At 43.0% G+C, this 20,385-nt stretch overlaps 1 protein-coding gene across 1 annotated transcript in view; it reads left to right on the forward strand.

Annotated features, from left to right (window-relative positions):
• The window catches only part of sipa1l3 (signal-induced proliferation-associated 1 like 3), a 75,325-nt gene that overhangs the window by 46,131 nt on the left and 8,809 nt on the right, over window positions 1-20,385 (forward strand). Inside the window, exons 3-13 of the mRNA XM_074679436.1 lie at window positions 3,632-4,344; window positions 4,573-5,521; window positions 8,726-8,856; window positions 11,272-11,460; window positions 12,127-12,301; window positions 12,881-12,984; window positions 14,506-14,663; window positions 14,746-15,328; window positions 16,837-16,935; window positions 17,052-17,227; window positions 19,328-19,576. Coding sequence (XP_074535537.1) covers window positions 3,862-4,344; window positions 4,573-5,521; window positions 8,726-8,856; window positions 11,272-11,460; window positions 12,127-12,301; window positions 12,881-12,984; window positions 14,506-14,663; window positions 14,746-15,328; window positions 16,837-16,935; window positions 17,052-17,227; window positions 19,328-19,576 — 3,296 coding nt within the window. The 5' untranslated portion in view covers window positions 3,632-3,861. The remainder of the gene's footprint in view (window positions 1-3,631; window positions 4,345-4,572; window positions 5,522-8,725; window positions 8,857-11,271; window positions 11,461-12,126; window positions 12,302-12,880; window positions 12,985-14,505; window positions 14,664-14,745; window positions 15,329-16,836; window positions 16,936-17,051; window positions 17,228-19,327; window positions 19,577-20,385) is intronic.

The following is a 20,385-nucleotide window of genomic DNA, read 5'->3' on the forward strand; positions in this document are numbered from 1 at the left end:
CTTCCCTGATCCAAGCAGTGCTTTGGAGATATTTAGATCCAAAATCATGCAGCGGACGTTCATATAATGGGATCCATCGAGGCATAGACAGCGCCGCTCCTAAAACTGCATTAATCGTCCGAAAACTCATGTTTTTTACCAATATTCCATCATGGTCTGCTCCTGGTTAGTCCTTTGCTGCAGTCTGTGTCACTCCAGACAGTGCTGTGTGGCTGTAATGACCTCTGAACGGACGAAGACTTTGTTTACATTTACCCCTCCGCACATGCTCAGTACTCTCTGGAGAGCTGACTCCACTTCCTCCTTTTTTTGAGGGGCAAAGGAACTTATCCTTTAACCATGAACTTTTAATGCAAGGCACCTCTCTGTTTCCAGCCACACAGAGCTACTAGCATAACTGCAGACTCCGTGTCTTGTTATGAATTTGTGTTATTTGTGTTACTTCCTCCTTTCCTTGAGGGGCAAACATAAACAAAGTCTTCGTCCGTTCAGAGGTCAGTTCAGCCACACAGCGCTGTCTGGAGTGACACAGACTCCAGCAGAGGACTAACCCGGAGCGGACCATGATGGAATATTGGTGAAAAACATGAGTTTTTGGACGATTAATGCAGTTTTAGGAGCGGCGCTGTCTATGCCCCGATGGATCCCATTATACGGACGTCCGCTGCACGATTTTGGATCTAAATATCTCCCGAAGCGCTGCTTGGATCAGAAAAGCCTTCTGGGTGAGTATTTTGTTCTACTTCATTCTATAAACAATGTAAAAGCTGTATAAACCAAACTTATCCTTTAACCATGAACTTTTAATGCAAGGCACCTCTCCGTTTCCAGCCACACAGAGCTGCTAGCATAACTGCAGACTCTGTGTGTTGTTGTGAATTTGTGTTATGAAGGCCGGAAACCCCTTGAAGGGAAGACTCCAGAGAGTCTGGACTGCCCATCAAACATAGTCTGTCATATTTCTCACTGATAGGCTGGGCGGCAGACAACTCTGACAGAAGAAGCCACTTACTCCGACCTCTCTCTTTCCATCGCCTCCTTCATCAGACACATAATGAAGCCATTCTACAGCTCCTGCAGCTGGGGCCGGATAATCTGGGATTGGGCCTGATAGTGGATCACAGGACAGCCCTAAGGATGAGGACAGACTCTGTCAGAAAGCACGATTAGAGCGGGAGCCATTTGCCTGGAAGTGTCTTGGGTTGTCCTAAAACAAAGACGTAATACATTTCCACATCTGTGTGACTATAGGGGGATTCTGTTTGCTGTGAATGAGTTCTGTTGATGGTGCTTGTGTGCGTGTATGAGTGAATGAGTAATGCAGTCTTGAAGCCAAAAATGAATCCAGCGAGGACTCATAAAAGGCGCTGTGTATCATAAAACACACACCAAGCACTCCGAGCTGTTTGACACAATGAAAAGCCTGACTCTATGCAAATTGGACCTCATAAAGAGCTAGTCACCCTATGAGTCGACATTTGTAAAACTCAGAGAAAACCAGGCTGCTGGAGAAAGACAAACAGAAATTTGTTCTCCCAACATAAATTGTCGTCATGTTGAATGAGTGCAAGCGGCAAAAGTTCCTGGAAATATTCAAATGTTGAGCTTTCTGTTCAAACTCCTGATTTTAAACCACAGTGTTTCCATGATCCACAGCTACATCAGTGCATGTGCCAAAATTTAACATAGATGTGAGTATAAATTATTTAACAGCTTATTGCTCGTGGTTGAATGTTGAAATAAATCACAGAAATCTTTTGTTTTAGGAGGTCAGATGTGAGCGCTCTGGTGTGATTTACCACCAAACAGAGGTCTCAACTATGGCATTTAAAAGAATGTGGCCGTCTGAATAATGACTGAACCTGTAATGGTGTTAAATCACACATTGTGCTGCAAAATAAGAATGATACTTGGGTTTCATACATCAGTGGTGAGGGGATCCAAAGCCAAATTTGGTGTAGAGTTTGAAAGTCTTTGGCCATTTGAAGGGAGACTTATGAAAAGAAAGGAGCTTAAATCTGGAAATGGAGACCTCAATAGAGAATGGGATTAGGCAGAAACTGGAGAATGGAAAAGGAAATTCATGAAAACCCAGCAGTTTGGCCACGGCAGAGATGGATGGAATGAGCACATTTTAGACATTGAGCTGGAAGAAAAGCATTTAAAACCCTCAGCTGTGAAACTGATATTGGTTTTATTTTTTAGTGAGCATTAAGGTTTTTATTCCTTATATTTTATTTGGTTTCGTTTTTAATCTTTAAACAATAAGCATAGACGGGTGTTTTTTATTTAACTGATGACAGTTTAAATCCCCAAAAGAGTTAGCAGCTTTAAAAGGCTAAAATTCCCTTTGAGTATAAGCTCCTCCTAAAAGAAAAAAAAAAGGATCCCAAAACAGAAAAATAGGTGCAACAGGAGAAAGCTATTGTTCGAAACCTTAAATGTGGCATTACAGCTGTTACTTCTGTCACATAAACCCAAAAGCTACACTGAAACAGCCTTTAGCTTTTTCTAATGAACAACTTATTGAACATTAAGTAGTTGCACATTTGTTTTATGAAATTTCAAACCATAGGGTGTGCAGGGTTTTTATTTACTTATTTTGTATTTTACAGTCAGCATTTTCATGTTGTTGTTCGTGGAAGTAGCATTAGCTAGTTTAGCTAGTTTAGCGTTAGCCCACACTGGGACGAAGTGCTGCTAGTTGCAAGCACCGGCAGTGTCTTAAGTATTCATACATCATTCTGCTCATGTCTCTGGGATGCAACAGCATCACATGTATGTTTATGCATCACCGCCACTCTTAAGTCTTTTTAGTCATTTACTTAACCAGAAGAGCTTTAAACACACCCAAAAGACAAGTCTGAGTTGCAAAGTAAGTCTGCTACATAACGAGATGAGATAAAATGAGATGAAATTAAAATCAAACTTGGGTGTTTGCCAGTGAAACCGTTTTCTAATGATAGTTGGAATTTTCTGTTTCAGTGCAGCTGAACCGTCACATCAAAGCATGCCGCTGTGGTTCACTGCTCAGTCCTCAGCTCTCCTCTTTGCTCTCTCTTCTTGACTATACTCAACAACTCTGGATTTACCTCATTTCCCCCCCTCTGTTTGGTCACTCTCTGCCCCTTTCTGTCCCTCAAAAAGTTCATTTTAATTTCTACATTTTAAAAGTCAGTGAGTTTCACTCTGCAGAACAAGAACCAGACAACAGTGTTGAAATGTTTACTTTCTAGACTGATGATATGAGCTGAAGTGTTTCAGTGGTTTAATTCTGTAGCACAGCGGCCACAGTGTTTCTGCCCTGTGGGTGTATGTGTGTTTGTGTGAGCACACACATGCTGATGAATTCACTGAGTGTGTGATAATAATATCCCTTGTCAGCCTCCTGAAGATTAGCCTCAACGGGAGAAATCCTCTGTCACATCCCCTTACCTTATTTTCTCTCCCTCTTATCATCCTTACAGCGTTTCATAGTTGACTTATTCGCTCTTTCCTGAATTTAGTGCTCAGCTGTTCTTTACACCTGTGGAGAGAATTGGGGTCACATTATTTTATGATTAAGAAAAGTGTTTCAGATCTCATCTTCTTTGTAATGATGTTTTTTCTTCTTTGTCTTCTCTCTTCTCAGATCTGCTGCAGACTGACAGAAGTGGAGGAAGGGGGACAGATCCTGACTAAAACTGGTCCTTGATGGATCAGTGAAGTCCTGACAGTTTTAAGCAATGTTTTTGGGAGCTGGAGGACGTAGCACCGCCAGCAGAGTGTGCGTGGGGCCCTGCCTCTCCCTCTTTCCCAGCACCCCTCCTGACATGGGATGCCAGCCCCCAGCCTCCCTACCCTGAGCTCTCCTGGGGTGTTATGAACAGCTACAGAGACAGAGGGGTCACTTGCACCTCCTCAGACCTCCTAGATGGAGGAGTGGGAGGAGGGGGAGGGTTGCCCCAGCAAACTCCATTTCGCCACACCCCCAATGGCCACCCGGCTCCTGGCCTCACAGACCCGGCCACCCAGCCACGCATCTCTGTGCCCAAAATGGGTGTCCGGGCGCGGATTGCAGAATGGCCACCACGGCGTGCACAGTCAAGGGAGTCGCTGCTTGAAAATGGCAACAATCGCCATGGAGATGACGGCTCAAATACAGTTTCCTCATCAGTTTTTTCATCAGACATGGGGTTGGTGCGGGGGGGAGTTGCTCGATTGCCAAGAAGACGGTCCAAAGACGTTGAGTACAGAGGAGTGTTTGGTGGGGAAAGAGTTGCACCTTTCAGCCTCAGAGTGTTTCCTCCACTGAGACAGCGCTCCAACAGTGAGGTGACGCTGAGCGAGCAGGATGAGAACGAGGTGAGTCTTAAATATTTAGTCACTGTCACAGCAGTGGTTTAGTTGAAGGTTGGAAGTGGAGCATCATGCAGGGCTTAATGTCACTCTGGTGTGATATTGCTTATATGTCATGTGGTTGCTTTTAGAGAACACTTCCGTTTTAATTAACAGCAGCTTTAACGTAGCTTTAAATTCCCATTGCTACAGTGGAAACTGAACTTATCTATTCTGCCTTTTTGCTCCTCCCAGGTGGAGGTCCGTGGAGGGGGTGGGATGGGGACCCTGTTTAGAGAGTATGGCAGCACTTCCTCCATCGACGTCCAGGGCATTCCTGAGCAGAGCTTCTTCGACATGCTCAGCCAGTTCCATCAGGAGAGACCCGACCAGCGCAGCTCAGCACCCGCACCTCTCAGGGAGCTGCTGCGTGCTCCGGACTCGAGCACACCCCTCCCCTCAGCTCCCTCACCTGGTCCAACAGGTGGCGATGACAGGGGGACGGGGAAGAAGGAAGGGACTGAGAGAGTGAGGAAGAAGAGTGGAGGGACTGAGTCATCACTGGGCACCTCTTCGTTGTTCAGGAAACTAAGGAGTAGTCGTGGTGAGCTGGATGGGGGTAAAGGAGAGACTAATGATGAAGGGGCCTCTTACAAACCGTGGATTTGCCCTAAAAGCTTCATCCACTTTGATGCTCGGAGCATCCTGTTCGACCTCCACGAGGCGACAGCCCAGCGTGGTTATGCCGCCCAAAGGAGGAACACCGCCACTGGGGCATCAGCTGCTTCAGTGTCCCTGTCTGTCTCCAGATCCTCAGCTGTGAATGATCCAGTTTACTCCAGCATAGAAGACCTGACAGTGAGCCTTGACCCCGCATCCACAACACCCTGTCTTGCCATGGAGCCCCTGGACGGGCCTCCAGGAGCCCATGGCTCTAGCCCTCTACTCCTCTGCTGCCCCCACTTTTTGAACGAGACTGGGGGCCACGGGGAGCGCAACATTAGCTTCCTCAGCTCGTCAGCGGAGAGAGGAGGAGACGGAGGAGACGGGCTGAGGGGTTGGCTGAGGAAGAGTAACGCTAGTGTGTCCGTGCTGGAGGTTCCGGTTGAACAGCAGGTTACGAGACTGGAGCGACTGAAACTGTACAGCATAGAGCATGTAGACCTGGGGGCCAGGTACTACAGAGACTACTTCCATGGGAAAGGTAACAGTGAGACACATGCACAGCAGACATGCATGTATGGTTAAAGAGACTTGCATGACATCTCAAGTAGGAAAGGTTGATTAAAGGGATAGTTCAGTTTTTTCGAAGTGGGGTTGTATGAGCTCTATGTGACCACTAGGGACATTATATACAGTAGAAAGTTGTCTCCTCTCCCTCAGTAAGACACAGACTGTAATCAATGGTGACGAGGAAAAAGGCGCTAACAGGGAGAGACGGTACCAAATTCAAAGGCTATTTTCTCTGCCTACAAGAACTAAAATCAAAAAGTAATACCACAGTTTAAGAGTACGCTACATAGAATAATTTTTAGGTGCATTAAGTCTTCAGAAATATAAACATTTATGTCTGTAATCGACGCCCGAAGCATAGCTTGTTTACATTCCCTACAGCTGAAAGGAGGAGGGGGGACGGAGCGCACTAGCGCTGCGCAGAAGGATACACGACCAGTTAGTTAGGTCTGGATAAATGTTTATATTTCCGAAGACTTAATGCACTTAAAAAATATTTTATGTAACATACTCTTGAACTGTGGTATTACTTTTTGATTTTAGTTCTTGTGGGCAGAGAAAATAGCCTTTGAATTTGGTACGGTCTTTCCCTGTTAGCGCCTATTTCCTCGTCACCATCGATTACAGTCTGTGTCTTACTGAGGGAGAGGAGACAACTTTCTACTGTATCTAATGTCCTTAGTGGTCACATAGAGCTCATACAACCCCACTTCAAAAAAACTGAACTATCCCTTTAAATTTTTATGGCACCTTTAAGATATAACACACCTATTCAATCATTTTTTATAACACAAAAACACAGATCATTAATGAAATGTAAAGAAAAACATTGCATTAACCTCAAACCTTGCAGGCCAATGAAATTTGGGACTCTGGGAGATTCTTTTACACAAACGAAGCTTTCATCAAAACTTGGAAGCAAAGTCTCATATTAGAAATACTCCTCGTACTTCTTGCTGCTGTTATGTGCACATCGTCTCTTCAGTGTCATCCTGCGGCTGCTAATACCCAGCTGGTCTGGAGCAGAGTGAGGGGGCCAACCTGGCAATGCTCCCAGAGTTTTTATTACACATGTACCTGCCACTGGACTGTTAGCAAACTTTGAGCTGATGAAACACCACCTGCTGTTCTAACGGCCACTTAACAGCATCGACTGGAAGCTTTGTCTCACATCTGCGTGACGGATGTAACACCATACCTCAGAGTGACGATGTGAGCCTCTGTCAGGGCGTGCATGTGGGCATTTTTTGTCAACATCACCTCTTCAGACGGTGTGGATGAAACTCCCCCTCGGCGGAGCAGCTAATTAATGACAGATGCTGTGGAGCACATGTGCACAAGCGAGCGTGTGTATGTATGTGTGTGAGCGAGAGAGATACAAGCCTGCAGCCACACAGATAAAGGTTATCGTTCCAAAAATATGCTCATCTGCTCACTCATTTCCAGCTTAGCTGTCCCCCAGAACTTAACCGTGATTGTTTATGTGTGAGCATCAGAAAGCCTCATCAAAAAGCTGACATTTTCACCACAGGACGTGGTGTGGAAGCTGAGCAGGCTTGGGTCTCCTAACGTGTTCATCGACCGGTTGAGGGGGGGTTGAGGAGGAATACTTGTCATGCTAGATTCCTCCCTTGGTGTTTTGAGAATTTGTCTTCGACTCCCACTCTGCCTGCAGCATTCTCCTGACTTCTGCTTAAATGTGGAGCTTAAAACATGGACAGGACAATATCTCTGAGAAATGTTTTCAGTTTTTAAATTTGTTTCTCAGATTGATGATCTTGAGGTATGCAGAACATAAACATTGATATTTAGAAATAATGGCACACGCCATCACTAAGCTACAAAAAAGTAACCAAACAAACAATGGATGTTCTTCAAAGAAGCATCAAGTTTACAAACAATGCTTTGCTCTGATTGGAATAACAAAATCCTTCATACACAGTTGAGTGGTTTTCATTATATTTTTGGCAGATCCAAAACACTTCCTTTCACTCACACAAAATGTATACTTACTCCACAATCAGCTTTTTTTGCAAACTTTACATATTTTCTGATTTCTGCTCTTACAGAAATTCATCTTAATATGACATTTTGATCAGTTGTTGATACTTCAAGGTGGATTTGACCAGAAGGTGCAGTGAAAACATTCCCCAGAAATAACTTGTTTATGTGGCCCATTGTTTGTCTGCATTTCGACTATTGGAAAAGACCTGGGTTGTTTGTACAAATCAGACCAGTGATGTATTGAAAAAAAAGTAATAGCAACACACTGCCAGACTAGAAGAGGGCAGTAAGACAGCAACATTCAGCAAAAAAGATACCATAGAAAAATAAGATAAACTGGCATTTTTATGAGCATTTTTATTGTGTTTTCTTGCACATGCTGATGGATTTTTTAACACTTAAAGGAGACAAGTGCAAGGGGGTGTTTCGACCGGTGAAACACCAGATTGCTCTGCTGTCTTAAACATCAAGGCAACACAGACTGACCCCTGTTTCAGCTAAAAACAAGCCTATTGAAGAAAGGGTTTTAGATGGCTCATATATAGCTTATAGTTCTGGGAATAGTCCCTAGTTCCTGGGTTAAGTTCCTGTAAATTTCTGTACAGTTTTCAAACATAAGCTCTGAGGCTCCCTTGCACAACTGACTGGGATTGTTTCTAACAAACTGCCCTTATTTCATATGTCTGCTGTTGCTTGTTTAACTAAGAAGAACAAAGATCAGATCAGATGTCTGGATAGGTTTACTTTGGTTAACCCTTTTGTATTTATTTATCACCAAGATGAGTAGTTATGTGGTAGAAAAGAGGAAAGTCTGCTTGTTATTGTTCTCCCATGTTTGGTTGAGAAACCTGTAGAAAAATATTCTTCACAGCCCAGGTTAACGTTGGTTATTAAGCTCAACCAGGGGCCAAAAAGCTCAAATATTCCTTTAGCATCAAATCAGGCTGAGATAACCAGCGATTATTTACTTAAATGGCACCTAAAGCAGTTCTCAGTTATTGGTGTTGCTTCAAATCAATATGCTGATTGAGCAGCCAACTAATCCTCACAGGGCTAAAATCAAAGTTTATAAATCCTAAAACCCAAAACCTAGATTCAACTCAAGTCTGTTTATCTGTGAATGAATAAATGACAAACTCAGACTTTGAATCTCTTTCTTTGTCCTTCACAGAGCACTCAAACTACTTTGGGACAGACGATAAGTTGGGTGCTGTGGCCGTGAGCATCCGCAGGGAGAAACTGGACGACACCAAAGACCTGAAAGACCAGTACCAGTACAGACTCGTCGTCAGAACCAGTGAGGTATGCACAAAAGTGTGTGAGTCACTAGTTTAGTTTATTCTTCATCTACCTGTGGCTCTCCTCCTCTCATGTTTACTCTGATTTCAACCTCACCCCCTCACCCCTTCGCCCACTCCCTGCCAGTGGAAAATTCCACCTGCCCGGTCTGAGCACAGAAAAGCCAAACCCCAAACACTGCTCCGCTCTGCCCAAAGCGCTTGGCCGGCTCTCAGAGGGAGCACACCCAACCACTTTTCCACTCTGATGGATCAAATACTGTAAATGCATTCAATGATGGATTGGTGTTCATGGAGAATCGGTTAACAATCTCTGCAGTCTGCCTGTTCAAAGACTCGACTACAAAGAAATGATTTACTACTTTTTATTTTCAGGGCAGCCAAACCTTTTCCTGATCAGACTAATATTTAGTTGAGGAAAACTGCCAGATGTTCTCTTCTCTTTTCTTTGTCTTCTATGATTTGATTTGATTATGAAATAGAAGAAAGATTAATTAATTGGTCAATTAAAAGTTGGTTTCAAAAGTTTATTACTTCTTTTTTGTGAGCCGTGTCAGTGAGGTCACAGTCACTTTGACCTACTTAATATTTCACCTGTCCATCACAGTCGAAGTCGCTGCTTAAACAAACAGTAAAGTGTGCAGCAGCTCTTTGTCTACATGTAGTGTCTTGCTCCGTGCTGCTGCTGCTGCTGCTGTTGTGTTGTTTTTAGCAGGATTACATGGCTGCCTGGCCTCATCACCTTAGCTCTGCAGCAACAATGGAGTCTCTCCGCCATCTAAGTACACAGAGCTCAGCTAACACACACAGCCAGCATGCCAAGGCCCGCTGTTCCCACACAGAATAAAAAAAGAGATTGATTGCAGACTTATTCTCTCCCATTCGAGCTGCAGCTGGTCTCAAATATCTAACCTCCTAAAGTACATCATTTCATTCGTTGCAGTCGTGCTGACACAGCAAGGTGGAGGGACTTTCTCTTTGTCCTCTTCTCCTCACATGCTTGCTTTTTTTTTTTTTACACACATTGCTGACCTGCATGTCAGTCGCTCACTTTTCTGTGGCACTGATGCCAACGAGCAGAAATGACAGCTCCATAATTTTCAGCCTCTTGTCAATCAGGCTTCATATCTCTGAGACACACCCGAGTCTCCAAGGTTCATCTGTCTCTCTGGCCCCTGCCAGCTCCAGAGTCTGCCATGCATTTTTAATGAAGCTGTGTGTGTCTGTGTGTGTGTGTGCAGTGAGTAGGAACAGTCTGCTCCTCTCTCACTGTATCTCAGGTTATTACAGTCTCACTGTTTTGAAGCAGGTCAATTTCCTCTCACCGGGGAGCAGCACTCTGTGGCGGCACAACACTGAGCTGAATATTAATTCACAATACTGCTCGACTTCAAACCCTACACATAGAGCTCTCCCTCCCTCTTTTTCTGAGTGTTTCTTTGACAGAGAGAGTGTGTGTGTAGTTTCAGGGCTTCAGGGCACAATTATGAATGGAGAGACCATCCCTCATCTAATGGACCCACATTAAGCTCCCAGGCTACTAATCTTTCTCCCTCCATTTCCAGAGGTGTGGTTCTTCATCTGAGCCACACCTGGGACCCGATCGATACTTTGTCTACTACATGGTGCTTTTCTTAGTGTTTGAAAAGGGTGGTACACAAAATGTAGAATAAACATCAAGGGTGGGATAAAAAGTTGAAAATTTAAAATTACTTTATTTGTATAGCACTTTTTAAAAACAGCTTTGACAGCCAGAACTTGAAAACAAACACAAGCTTCAAACATGGAACACAAACTTTGACCCATATGAACCAAGGCAATACAAGAATCATGCAATATAAAATTAAATGAAGACAACCAAGATAAAATCTTGACATCAATAAACAGGAAAAAAAAAATTTGAAGAAAATAAAAGGCAACAGAAGAGCAGAGAGCAGGCTCAGTGTCTTGGCCTTGGTCAGCAGTGTTTTACAATATCAAAATTGGGTTTCTTTGTCAAATTTTTTAATACATTTAATTTCTCCATTTCAGTGTTTGTTTATAAACTGGATTGGAAAAAAGTTACCACTCTCCTCCAGCAGAGGGTGAAATGTTTCTCTCTGACTCACATGATGTACATTTTATGGGAAAATATGGCTCCTGATATAGTCTGTAGACATTATCATCGTTTAACTTTTTCACATGGTCTGGTGTTAAAAAAGAAAACTAAAAATCGCCAAAATGGATCGAAGAACTGCAACATACATCAAATCTGCAATTGTAATAGAATTGGATCCCGAACATTTATATTTCAAAGATCTTTATTGGGATACCGAAAGGATCAGTGGGAAAGGAAAAAGGTCATGACTAAACCTACAATGTTTTTAACATTTTAACTTGTTTGATCTCATAAAGCTGCTTCCCCTTTCCCCACATTTAGCTTGTGACCCTGCGAGGCTCCATACTAGAGGACGCTGTTGCTTCCACGGGAAGGCATGGCACAGTCCGAGGTCTCCCGCTCAAAGAGGTCCTGGAGCAGGTTGTCCCCGAGCTCAACGTCTCCTGTTTGAGACTGGCAGTTAGTGCGCCGAAAGTCACCGAGCAGCTCCTCAAACTGGACGAACAAGGGGTGAGTGCTGTGAAATACTTAAAGAGGGGGTGTTCTGCTTTTTACAACATTTGAAACATGGATAAAAGAAACAACATTAAGTATGTATAGACTTTAAAACTGCTGTATGTTGTAGAAAGCCCTGAATCAGTCTATAAACTACTCAAAACAGGCATCCAGACAGCTGGCCAGCCAGAGGGAAGGGAGTTTGTGGAACAGGGAGCCGCTTAAACTAAGTGTTTCAGACATAGGCTGAAATAAGATGTTTTTTAAACACCAGTGTTTGGTATACTAAGATAGTCTTTTTAAAGTTTCTCTTATAAGTTTGACATCTTTAGTTCTGAACAAAGGGCAAAGTTTGACTGAGAGCAGGAAGCTGAGTGAAGGTGAGTGAAGGGTATGACGCGTTTGAGCATGAGTGTACAGCCATAAAAGCTTTAATGATTTGCCATGTTATCTTCCCTTTTTATTTAATGGAGAATGCAGTGCAAGGCAGCTGTGTTTTACCAGCAGTGGGTTTGTTTTTCTTTGTGTAGGCGGTTTAAGTGCATCCAGATAAACATTCGGTCTTATCTGTAACGTTCACGTCTTCATTAAGTTGCATCAGAAGCACAGACACCTCTGTCTGAATGTGGTGTTTCAGCAGTGTGAGTAATGAAAGTGTTATCTCTCTCTCCTGCCTCGTAGTTAAGTCAGAAGCACAAGGTGGGCGTTCTGCTGTGCCGCGCGGGCCAGAGCACAGAGGAGGAGATGTACAACAATGAGGAGGCGTCGCCGGCCTTCTCAGCCTTCTTGGAGCTGCTGGGGGAGCAAGTGCTCCTCAAAGGATTCACCAAATACGCTGCACAGCTGGACACAAAGAGTAAGAGCTTGGTCAGCTCCCTTTAGGACAACACGGTGTAGGTCACGTGTGATTAAGCACCTGAGTCACTGCAGTAATCCTGTTACACATGTCCAAACTGATGCCGTTAGACTTTTATTAAGGCTGCAGAATCACAAGGTAAAAATTCTGCACTATTTTTGGTTAAATATTATAAATATATCATTTGATTACTGTCTTCTGTGCTTCGAGAAAATCTAATCAGTTCAGTGAATTTTAAAACCATGTGAGTGGGCCAGTTCATCCTGCAGTTAGCTTTAAGAATATGTAATTACAATGCTTCAGGTTAATCATGTGAGAGGAAACTTAAATAAATCAGGTAATAAATTTGATATCTTGTTTTACTTTGCTTTGCATTATAAGATTAAAAAATCAGCAGCATTTTAATCAGAGAAACTGAAAGAGAAATGGATTTTTTCAGTGAGAGAAACAACCATCAAATCCTCCATGCCAAGTTTCATAATCACAAGTGTCATGGTCCCTTCAAGAAGCATCTCTTTGAACCAGGAGTAGTTTGTTACTCCAACATCGCAGTAAATATTGTCTCTCTTGCATCTGCAGCGGACTCTACAGGCACCCACTCCCTGTACACCACCTACCAGGGCTACGAGGTCATGTTCCACGTGTCCACCATGCTGCCCTACATGCCCAGCAACCCCCAGCAGGTAAAAACTTCAGAGCACATCAGCACTCTACAGTCACATCCATCCATTCAAATCTGCCTGTGCTTGTTACTTAGAAACTTTCCAGTTTGCTGCCAGTTGTAAACCACGGCAAGAATTCATCAAGTGGAAACTCATGACTTGTGTCTTCCTCTTCTTTTTCTCCTCTTTTATTCATTGCTCGTGTCTTTTATCCTCTCTGTTCTCTCTGTTCTCTCTCGTGCTTTTCCTTTGCTTTCCCTGCCTTTCATTCTTTAACTGGATCAGAGTTGGGTGGGGTTCAGTAGTGAGTAGTTCCTTTATTTTCTCCCTCTTTTTTTAACTTCTTTAAATACAGCAGCCTTCCCACATGTTCTCTCAAGAGCTGCATGTTTGCAGCGTAGGCTGCATTGTGTGAGTGACCTATGTGTACGATAACGTGGGTGCTATTTTTTTATAGTTTGAGTAAGTGTTGAAGTGGAGGCCTTAAACGGGTGAACACGTGTGTTCAGACAGGCACTGTTTGTGCTTTTTTCTGCTCATCATCACAGAGCCATGCATGCCAGGAGACATTTGCTTTCCATCAAATATGACGTGTGTGCGACTTTTATTATTCCAACTGCAATCTTTTGTGTAAAAAGCTTTTTGACAGTTGCATCATTTTGTTTAACATCTTGTAAATTGTGAGCAAACAAGAAACACAAGCCTTGCACTTTCCCAATGGAATATTTAACATTTTTCTGAGCCGTTCACCTCATTATCGGCTCTTAAATGAACAAGTTTACAATCATAAGAAGGGCAATAACTCCATCCAGAGGTTTAGAGAATGCAGCAGCAGAAAGGTTTACTTGCTCAGATGAACCTCTAGAGGGCAGCATCTGACATGAAAAATCACCTGCAGTGGATGAAGAGAGGCAGCAGGATTGAAGAAGAAATATTGACACCCGAGAGGAAAAACTGAAAATCCTGCACAACCAGTGAAGAAATGTTCAAAGGGAAGATTCACAGAATTTTTACTGAAGTTTTTCTGAAGGATGCAAGGATGCAAGGATAACTACATAACTACGGTGTTCAGTTTTTATTCTTTCTCTAAACTGGCTGTTCCAACAAATGCCATCAGTGTATGATAATCTGAAGTACAAATTGTGCTGTTTCAGTTCAAGTCCAGGACGCTCCTGCGGTACCGTGCTGCAGAATGTGTATCCGCCAAACAGTGGGCTGGATTACATAATTGGTACTTTCACACTTCTCTCTGCAGATGAAGAAGGAATTGGCAGGCACTACAGCACAGACACACAGCCTGGACTCTGCACCGTGTCTCCTACACAAACACAGAGAGACAAACCGGACAAACTGACACACACACACAGACACAGATAGCCCACACAGAATCTCACAGAAACATGTTACATAAAGAGCTGTTGTTTGGTGTCAACTGAATGTCTCAATCTCTCTTTTTTACCTTATCAGACTTGCCAGATTGGGTGTTGGTAACGATGATGTCATTTTATTAATCTGTCGTTTGGTCTCTCTTCTGTCCTTCAGCTCCTCAGAAAAAGGCACATAGGGAACGACATCGTCACCATAATCTTTCAGGAGCCTGGAGCACTTCCTTTCACCCCTCAGAACATTCGCTCACACTTCCAGCACGTCTTTGTGATTGTGCGCGTGCACAACCCCTGCTCTGAAAACACCTGCTACAGGTACCTTTAAGAGAACAAGCACATGTTCATAATCATACAAACAAAACAGAAATTTATTCTCACACAAATTATTTTCCTTCAGTGTTGCTGTGACGAGAATGAAGGATGTGCCTCCTTTTGGTCCCCCCATCCCCAACGGTGTCACCTTCCGTGACCCAGAAACCTTTCGTAACTTCCTTCTTGCCAAAGTTATCAACGCAGAAAATGCAGCGCACAAATCAGAGAAGTTCCACACCATGGCGACGCGGACGCGGCAGGAGTACCTTCGCGACCTCGCTGAGAACTGTGTCACCAGCACACCCCTGGACACAGCTGGCAAGCTCAACAACCTCATCTCCCTCGCATCTAAAAAGCGCGAGCGCTCTAAAGCAAGAGAAGGAGCTGAGCTGGGAGCTACGGGAGCTGTCGCCTGGAGGGTCCTGGCCCAGGACTTCAGCGGAGGTGGGACAGAGCTGCCCTGTGCCTTGGGGTTGTCGGCTGAATACATCCTCCTTTTGGACTGTTCCACCAAAGAGGTGGTGTTTAACTGTTTCTGTGCCGACGTCATTGGATGGACGCCGGAGCGGCTAGCGTTGAAGATCTTTTATGGGAGAGGAGACCACATTGCAGTACGGGTACCAGAGGGCTGCGCTCAGGACATCAGGGAGATGGTGCAGAGGTTAAAGGTGAGATTTTCTTTCACTAAAGAAAATTTAAATCTCTGTGGCCTTTGAGGATAACATCATATTTAGGACTTTCTGTGTTTGCTTTGGAGTTTTCTCATATTTACATCTGTTTGTTCCCAACCGAACACATTGTGTCCATCATTGAGGTCTGCACATGTGTTTAATTTTTTTCTTCCTCATGAAAAATTTGCAACACTGATTCCTTGAATGTTTTTGGTCGCATCCCTAAAAGCACTTAAAAAAAATGCATGAAATGTCCCCTTGCCCAAAAACACACCCAACATCCTGTTTACCATTTTATCCTTTCATGATGACAAAGTCCGTCCTTGTAATTCAGAAATATGTCTTCATACTACTCAGTTATTCTTTGCCAACAGTCTTCATCTAAGATGTCACAAACAGTTTGGGAGAATTTTAAGTTAAACACTTTTTTCAGCTGAGAAAATGTGAGGATAGAGGCAGAAATGTTATTTTCTGAACTATTAAACTTTAATCCAGGCTGATTAAATTTTCCTCTCAATGAATACACACATGCAGATACTCTGTGTGACCCTTTTTCTATGAAGTTACATAACAGGCCACAGGCTGATGAGAGATTTAATATTGTGATAATCCGAGTAAAATGTGATGAATTAAATGCTGCAAGGAGGTTTTCTGGACTCCAGTGAGCTCTTTTTTTTTTAATCCATCTGATAGAATAAAATGAAAATGAGTTTATCTTTCTAAAAATAACCCAAACTTCCCCACTCACATCGTGGCAGGAGACCAATTGAAACTGTTGGCTTATGTGTATTGATAACTTGTGGGTTTTTCAGGCTTTTATATGGTTTCAAGTAGGGATGCACGATATTGGATTTTTGCCGATATCCGATATGCCGATATATCGAAACCCCTTTTGACCGATACTAATAATCACAAGTTTGTTTGTTTTTTCACTGTAAAAAAGCTAAGTCTATCCTGTACTGGAATTTATATGTTACTCTAATTGTGACGGTCTTATTTGTTTAAGAAACACACATAAAACAAGACAAAAAAATGTTTGATTTTACCATAGATAAGAAATGTATTATTTTTTCAAACTCAAGACATTCAGTATTGAAATACAGAAAAATAATTTCTTTAGATCACATGAACTTTAAATGTAAAAAGCATTTTTAAACATAACCAAGTTGCATTTAATTATTTTAGAGCTACTGTAACAACCTGGTGACAGACACAGAGCTCTGCAGTGCAAATAAATGAAGCGCTACATTTTATTTCAGGAGCTTATTTTTTAGATGGAAAATAATAATAATCCTAACTGAATAGCACCTTATCGGCTGTGCATATTGGCAGAAATTTTCATATTTGCCGATACCGATAAATGTGTTTTTAAGCTTTTATCAGCCGATACAAATATTGTGCAGATAATATTGTGCATCCCTAGTTTCAAGTGGTTGTAGAGATTTGGAAAGGACTGTAAAGTTAAAAACAAACTGTCATGTCATGTTAACCCTTCTCCTTCCTAGTCGTTGACGGTGGGTTGTGAGACGGTGGATATGACTCTGAGAAGAAACGGACTGGGACAGCTGGGCTTCCATGTTCGCCTGGATGGCACAGTGGCTGAGGTAAAGACTGAGAGCCATCTGCCACATTAGATCTCCTACTAAAATACACCTCTATGAAGATCCTTGGCTGCATATTACTGGCCTGTTTGAAGACTTTTTTTGTGTTTCTCTTCTAGGTGGAAGAGTACGGCTTTGCCTGGCAGGCTGGACTGAGACAGGGCAGCCGGTTGGTGGAGATCTGCAAAGTGGCTGCAGTGACGCTAACGCATGAGCAAATGATTGACCTGCTGAGGACGTCAGTCACAGTCAAAGTGGTCATCATACCCCCGTATGAAGAGGGAGGGCCTCGGAGGTGTGTTGAAGTCGCCATGCTGTGTATCTTTGATGCTGCATTAATGAGGGGGGCAAGTTTTTGGTTGCAGATGTTGAAGCAGGAGGTGACAGCAAAGGTGGGCACAGAGTGTGAGCAGGAAGAAGTGGAAGAACAAGGATGCTCCTCACTGGAATAAACAAAAGCATGAGAGAAAGAGAGAGTGGCTAGACTCCAATGTTCTGAGAGGATTTTGCGTGGGAGTGTGTGAAAAGAGGAAGCAAATGAACAGAGGGAATGATGGATGTGTGGTTTAGGTGGAAACAGGCAAAGCAAGGGATGAGAGAAGTTGGATGGTTTAAACGTGAATTCCTCCTATCTTCTCATCTCATTCAGCTCACCAATGAATTGTTTCCCTTCTTCCAACAATCCATTTCTTCCCTCTGCCGTTGTCCTTCTCCTGCCTTTTATCTGCACATGAACAGCCTTGGCAGAAAACAGAATAACAAGGCCTTATGAGACGCTGATGTGGTGTCACAGAACGGTTGCAGAGGTGAAGAAATAACCACAGTGTGTGTGTCTTTCTGACTGAAACCAGGCTTCTAAATACAGTGATTGTGGCCGACTGTGTGATCACACAGCGGTTAGATGTCTTTAATGGTGGAGGCAGATTAATTACACCAAGTTAAATCCCTTTGACACACACACACACACACATGAAAAAACACATACACTCCCCCTCCCGGTCTCTCTCAAATAGCAGCTGATAATTAGAGTCTTGTATTTCACCCCCCTCTTTCTATCTCTCTCAATCGTTTGTGTGCCAGGCAAGCAGATTGCATGAGATTAAGGCCTGAAATCTGCAGGAAGAGGGAAAAAAAAGAGAGCACAAAAAAATAAATAAAGAAAGAAATGAGTGGAAATGATTAATTAAAAACGCATGCCCCGTGCAAATGAAAAGGACTGAGAAGAGGAAGAGAGATAGAGAAAGGGGCAGGGATGAGTGTGTTTAGCCGGAGAGGCAGAGAGACGATTGGTGAGGAGGACGTGTTTCAACAAAGAGGGAGAGGGAGAGAAGTGGGTGGAAGAGGAAGAGGAGAGAGTTGGAAATGCCTTTCTTTTGCTGCTCTGAATCCACTGCGCACATGCAAGATGGACGCATACAGCGGAGAAGAGGTGTAATGCTCTAGTGTGTCTGGCGAGTGTGTGTGTGTGTGTGAGTGAGTGTGCGTTGGGGAGCTCCAGCTGTGTGTGAACACCCCCCACAACAATGGAAGGAACGCTGCACATCAACATGTGTAAGCTCTGCTTCCTCTGAGGTTTGTGTTTGCCTTTTGTTCAGTGTGAGTGTGTGAGTGTGTGTGTGTGAAGGTCTGAGCATGTGCTACTATATTCTGACTGAATAGATAATGTTAATGTTACTGTTGTATTGATTACTACATCCTGGATCTCGCTGCATTCATGTGTATTGGTTTGTGTAGTTGTACTTCTGTTAAACAGCTGTTTTCCTGTAATATTCACATCAAGATGTTGACATTTGTGGCTCTAAACTCACAGGTAAAGGTTTTTATGTGACCACACTTTGGTGTAACTGAAATTTAAACACTCAGAGACCCAGCATCGCTCTCATTTACCCTCTGAGATTATTTCGGTGTTGTTAATCTTGTTTAAGATTATACAAGATATCTGTTTCAGACATGATCTCGCATAAAGTATTGAAAATGCATGGTCTTAACCTTCAGATATTTATATTTTTACTTGTACTTCTGGTTTTTAACAGTTGATCTAAGTTATCACAAATAATGTTCTTGAAGAAGTCGTGAGATTTTAGCCACTTGTGTTCACTCTTTCTTCACATTTTTGTGGCTGCACTCCTGACTTAATTTTTGACATGTCTCCTTCGCCGTTGCCCTCCTCTTCTCTCTTGTCTTGGACACATCCTCCATGCATATTTGATGCCCCCTGCCCTGCTGTAATAGCCTGTTTGAATTAAATAATGATGATGTGTCAGAGATATGTGCTAGATTTACAGTAAAAGAGAGACTCTGGGAGTTGACTTCATATTCCTCCAGGTCTGGAGGTTTGAAGGGTTGGGGGGCTCTTTTATTTTCTAACAGACCTTTCCCCCGTCTGTCTCTCCAGGGGCTGCACAGAGGAGTACGAGATGAAGACGATGGAGCAGAAGCCAGAACCTGAGCCTCTGGCTGCAGGCTACAGACCCTCCCCTCGTCCCACATGGAGGTGGGACAGCCCACCCATTCCTCCGGTGCTCCACAGTGCTCCAAACCCACGCTGGGCCCCCATGGGTCCCCCTCCTCCTCCGCTGCCCCGATCACACAAAACCCTGGTGCCTGTACCGTACAGGGAACCCCAACACCTCAACTCTAAGAGGTGAGATATAAAGCTACAGATTTATTATACATATTTCATACAAAATTGATTATTTTGATTACATGGATGCTTTTGTGATGTGTCCCCTTGATAATATATATTTTTTAATATTCAAGTATATAATGGCATCTTAATAACTATCTTATTGGGTGAATTAGGCCAGTAGGCAACTTTTTCTGTCATTTGTAATAAATCTTTTCTAACTATGAAAACACTGACACAGAAACACAAAAATAGATTTGGTACAGATATCATCATATCTTTTCAATTCTGTCTTGTAGCATACTGGTTCAAGCCTTCTGACTAACCAGTCACATAACTGATTAAACCAGTCATTGAAACTGAGATTTCTTTATCTCACATTAAGATTGAAATCAAAGACTTACTCTGCCTGGGTGAATCCTGAGGCAGATATGAGAAATTAAAATCTTTGCTTGTACTTAGTTTTCTTTTTTATTTTAACTGCAAAGACCTGTTTTTTAGCAGAGAGGAGGTGGTCTTCTGTGGACAGGTGTGGTTCAGGACAAAGAGCCGGTTTTCACAAATCAAATTTGTGTGATCAGAGGACCAGATAAACACTCCATACATGTAGTACATTTACAGTTTTGGTCTAAGTAGACTCTAAATTTACTGTCGCCTCATGTTTTGCCGAAGTCTTCAGAATGAATGGCCTTATTTTATTCTCCTTTCAGCATTGTTTTTGTTTGTGTGATTTGTCCCTCTTGTCCCACCATAGATTAACAACCAAAACCAAACTGCAGTTTTTGTTTGTCACCTAGCTTCTCAGAATAACTCACCTCTCTGTTGTT

This window comes from Halichoeres trimaculatus, unplaced genomic scaffold (assembly GCF_033239565.1).
Source record: "Halichoeres trimaculatus isolate MK-OKI-2021-1 unplaced genomic scaffold, fHalTri1.1 fHalTri1_scaffold_9, whole genome shotgun sequence".
NCBI classification, from domain to species: Eukaryota; Metazoa; Chordata; class Actinopteri; order Labriformes; family Labridae; genus Halichoeres; species Halichoeres trimaculatus.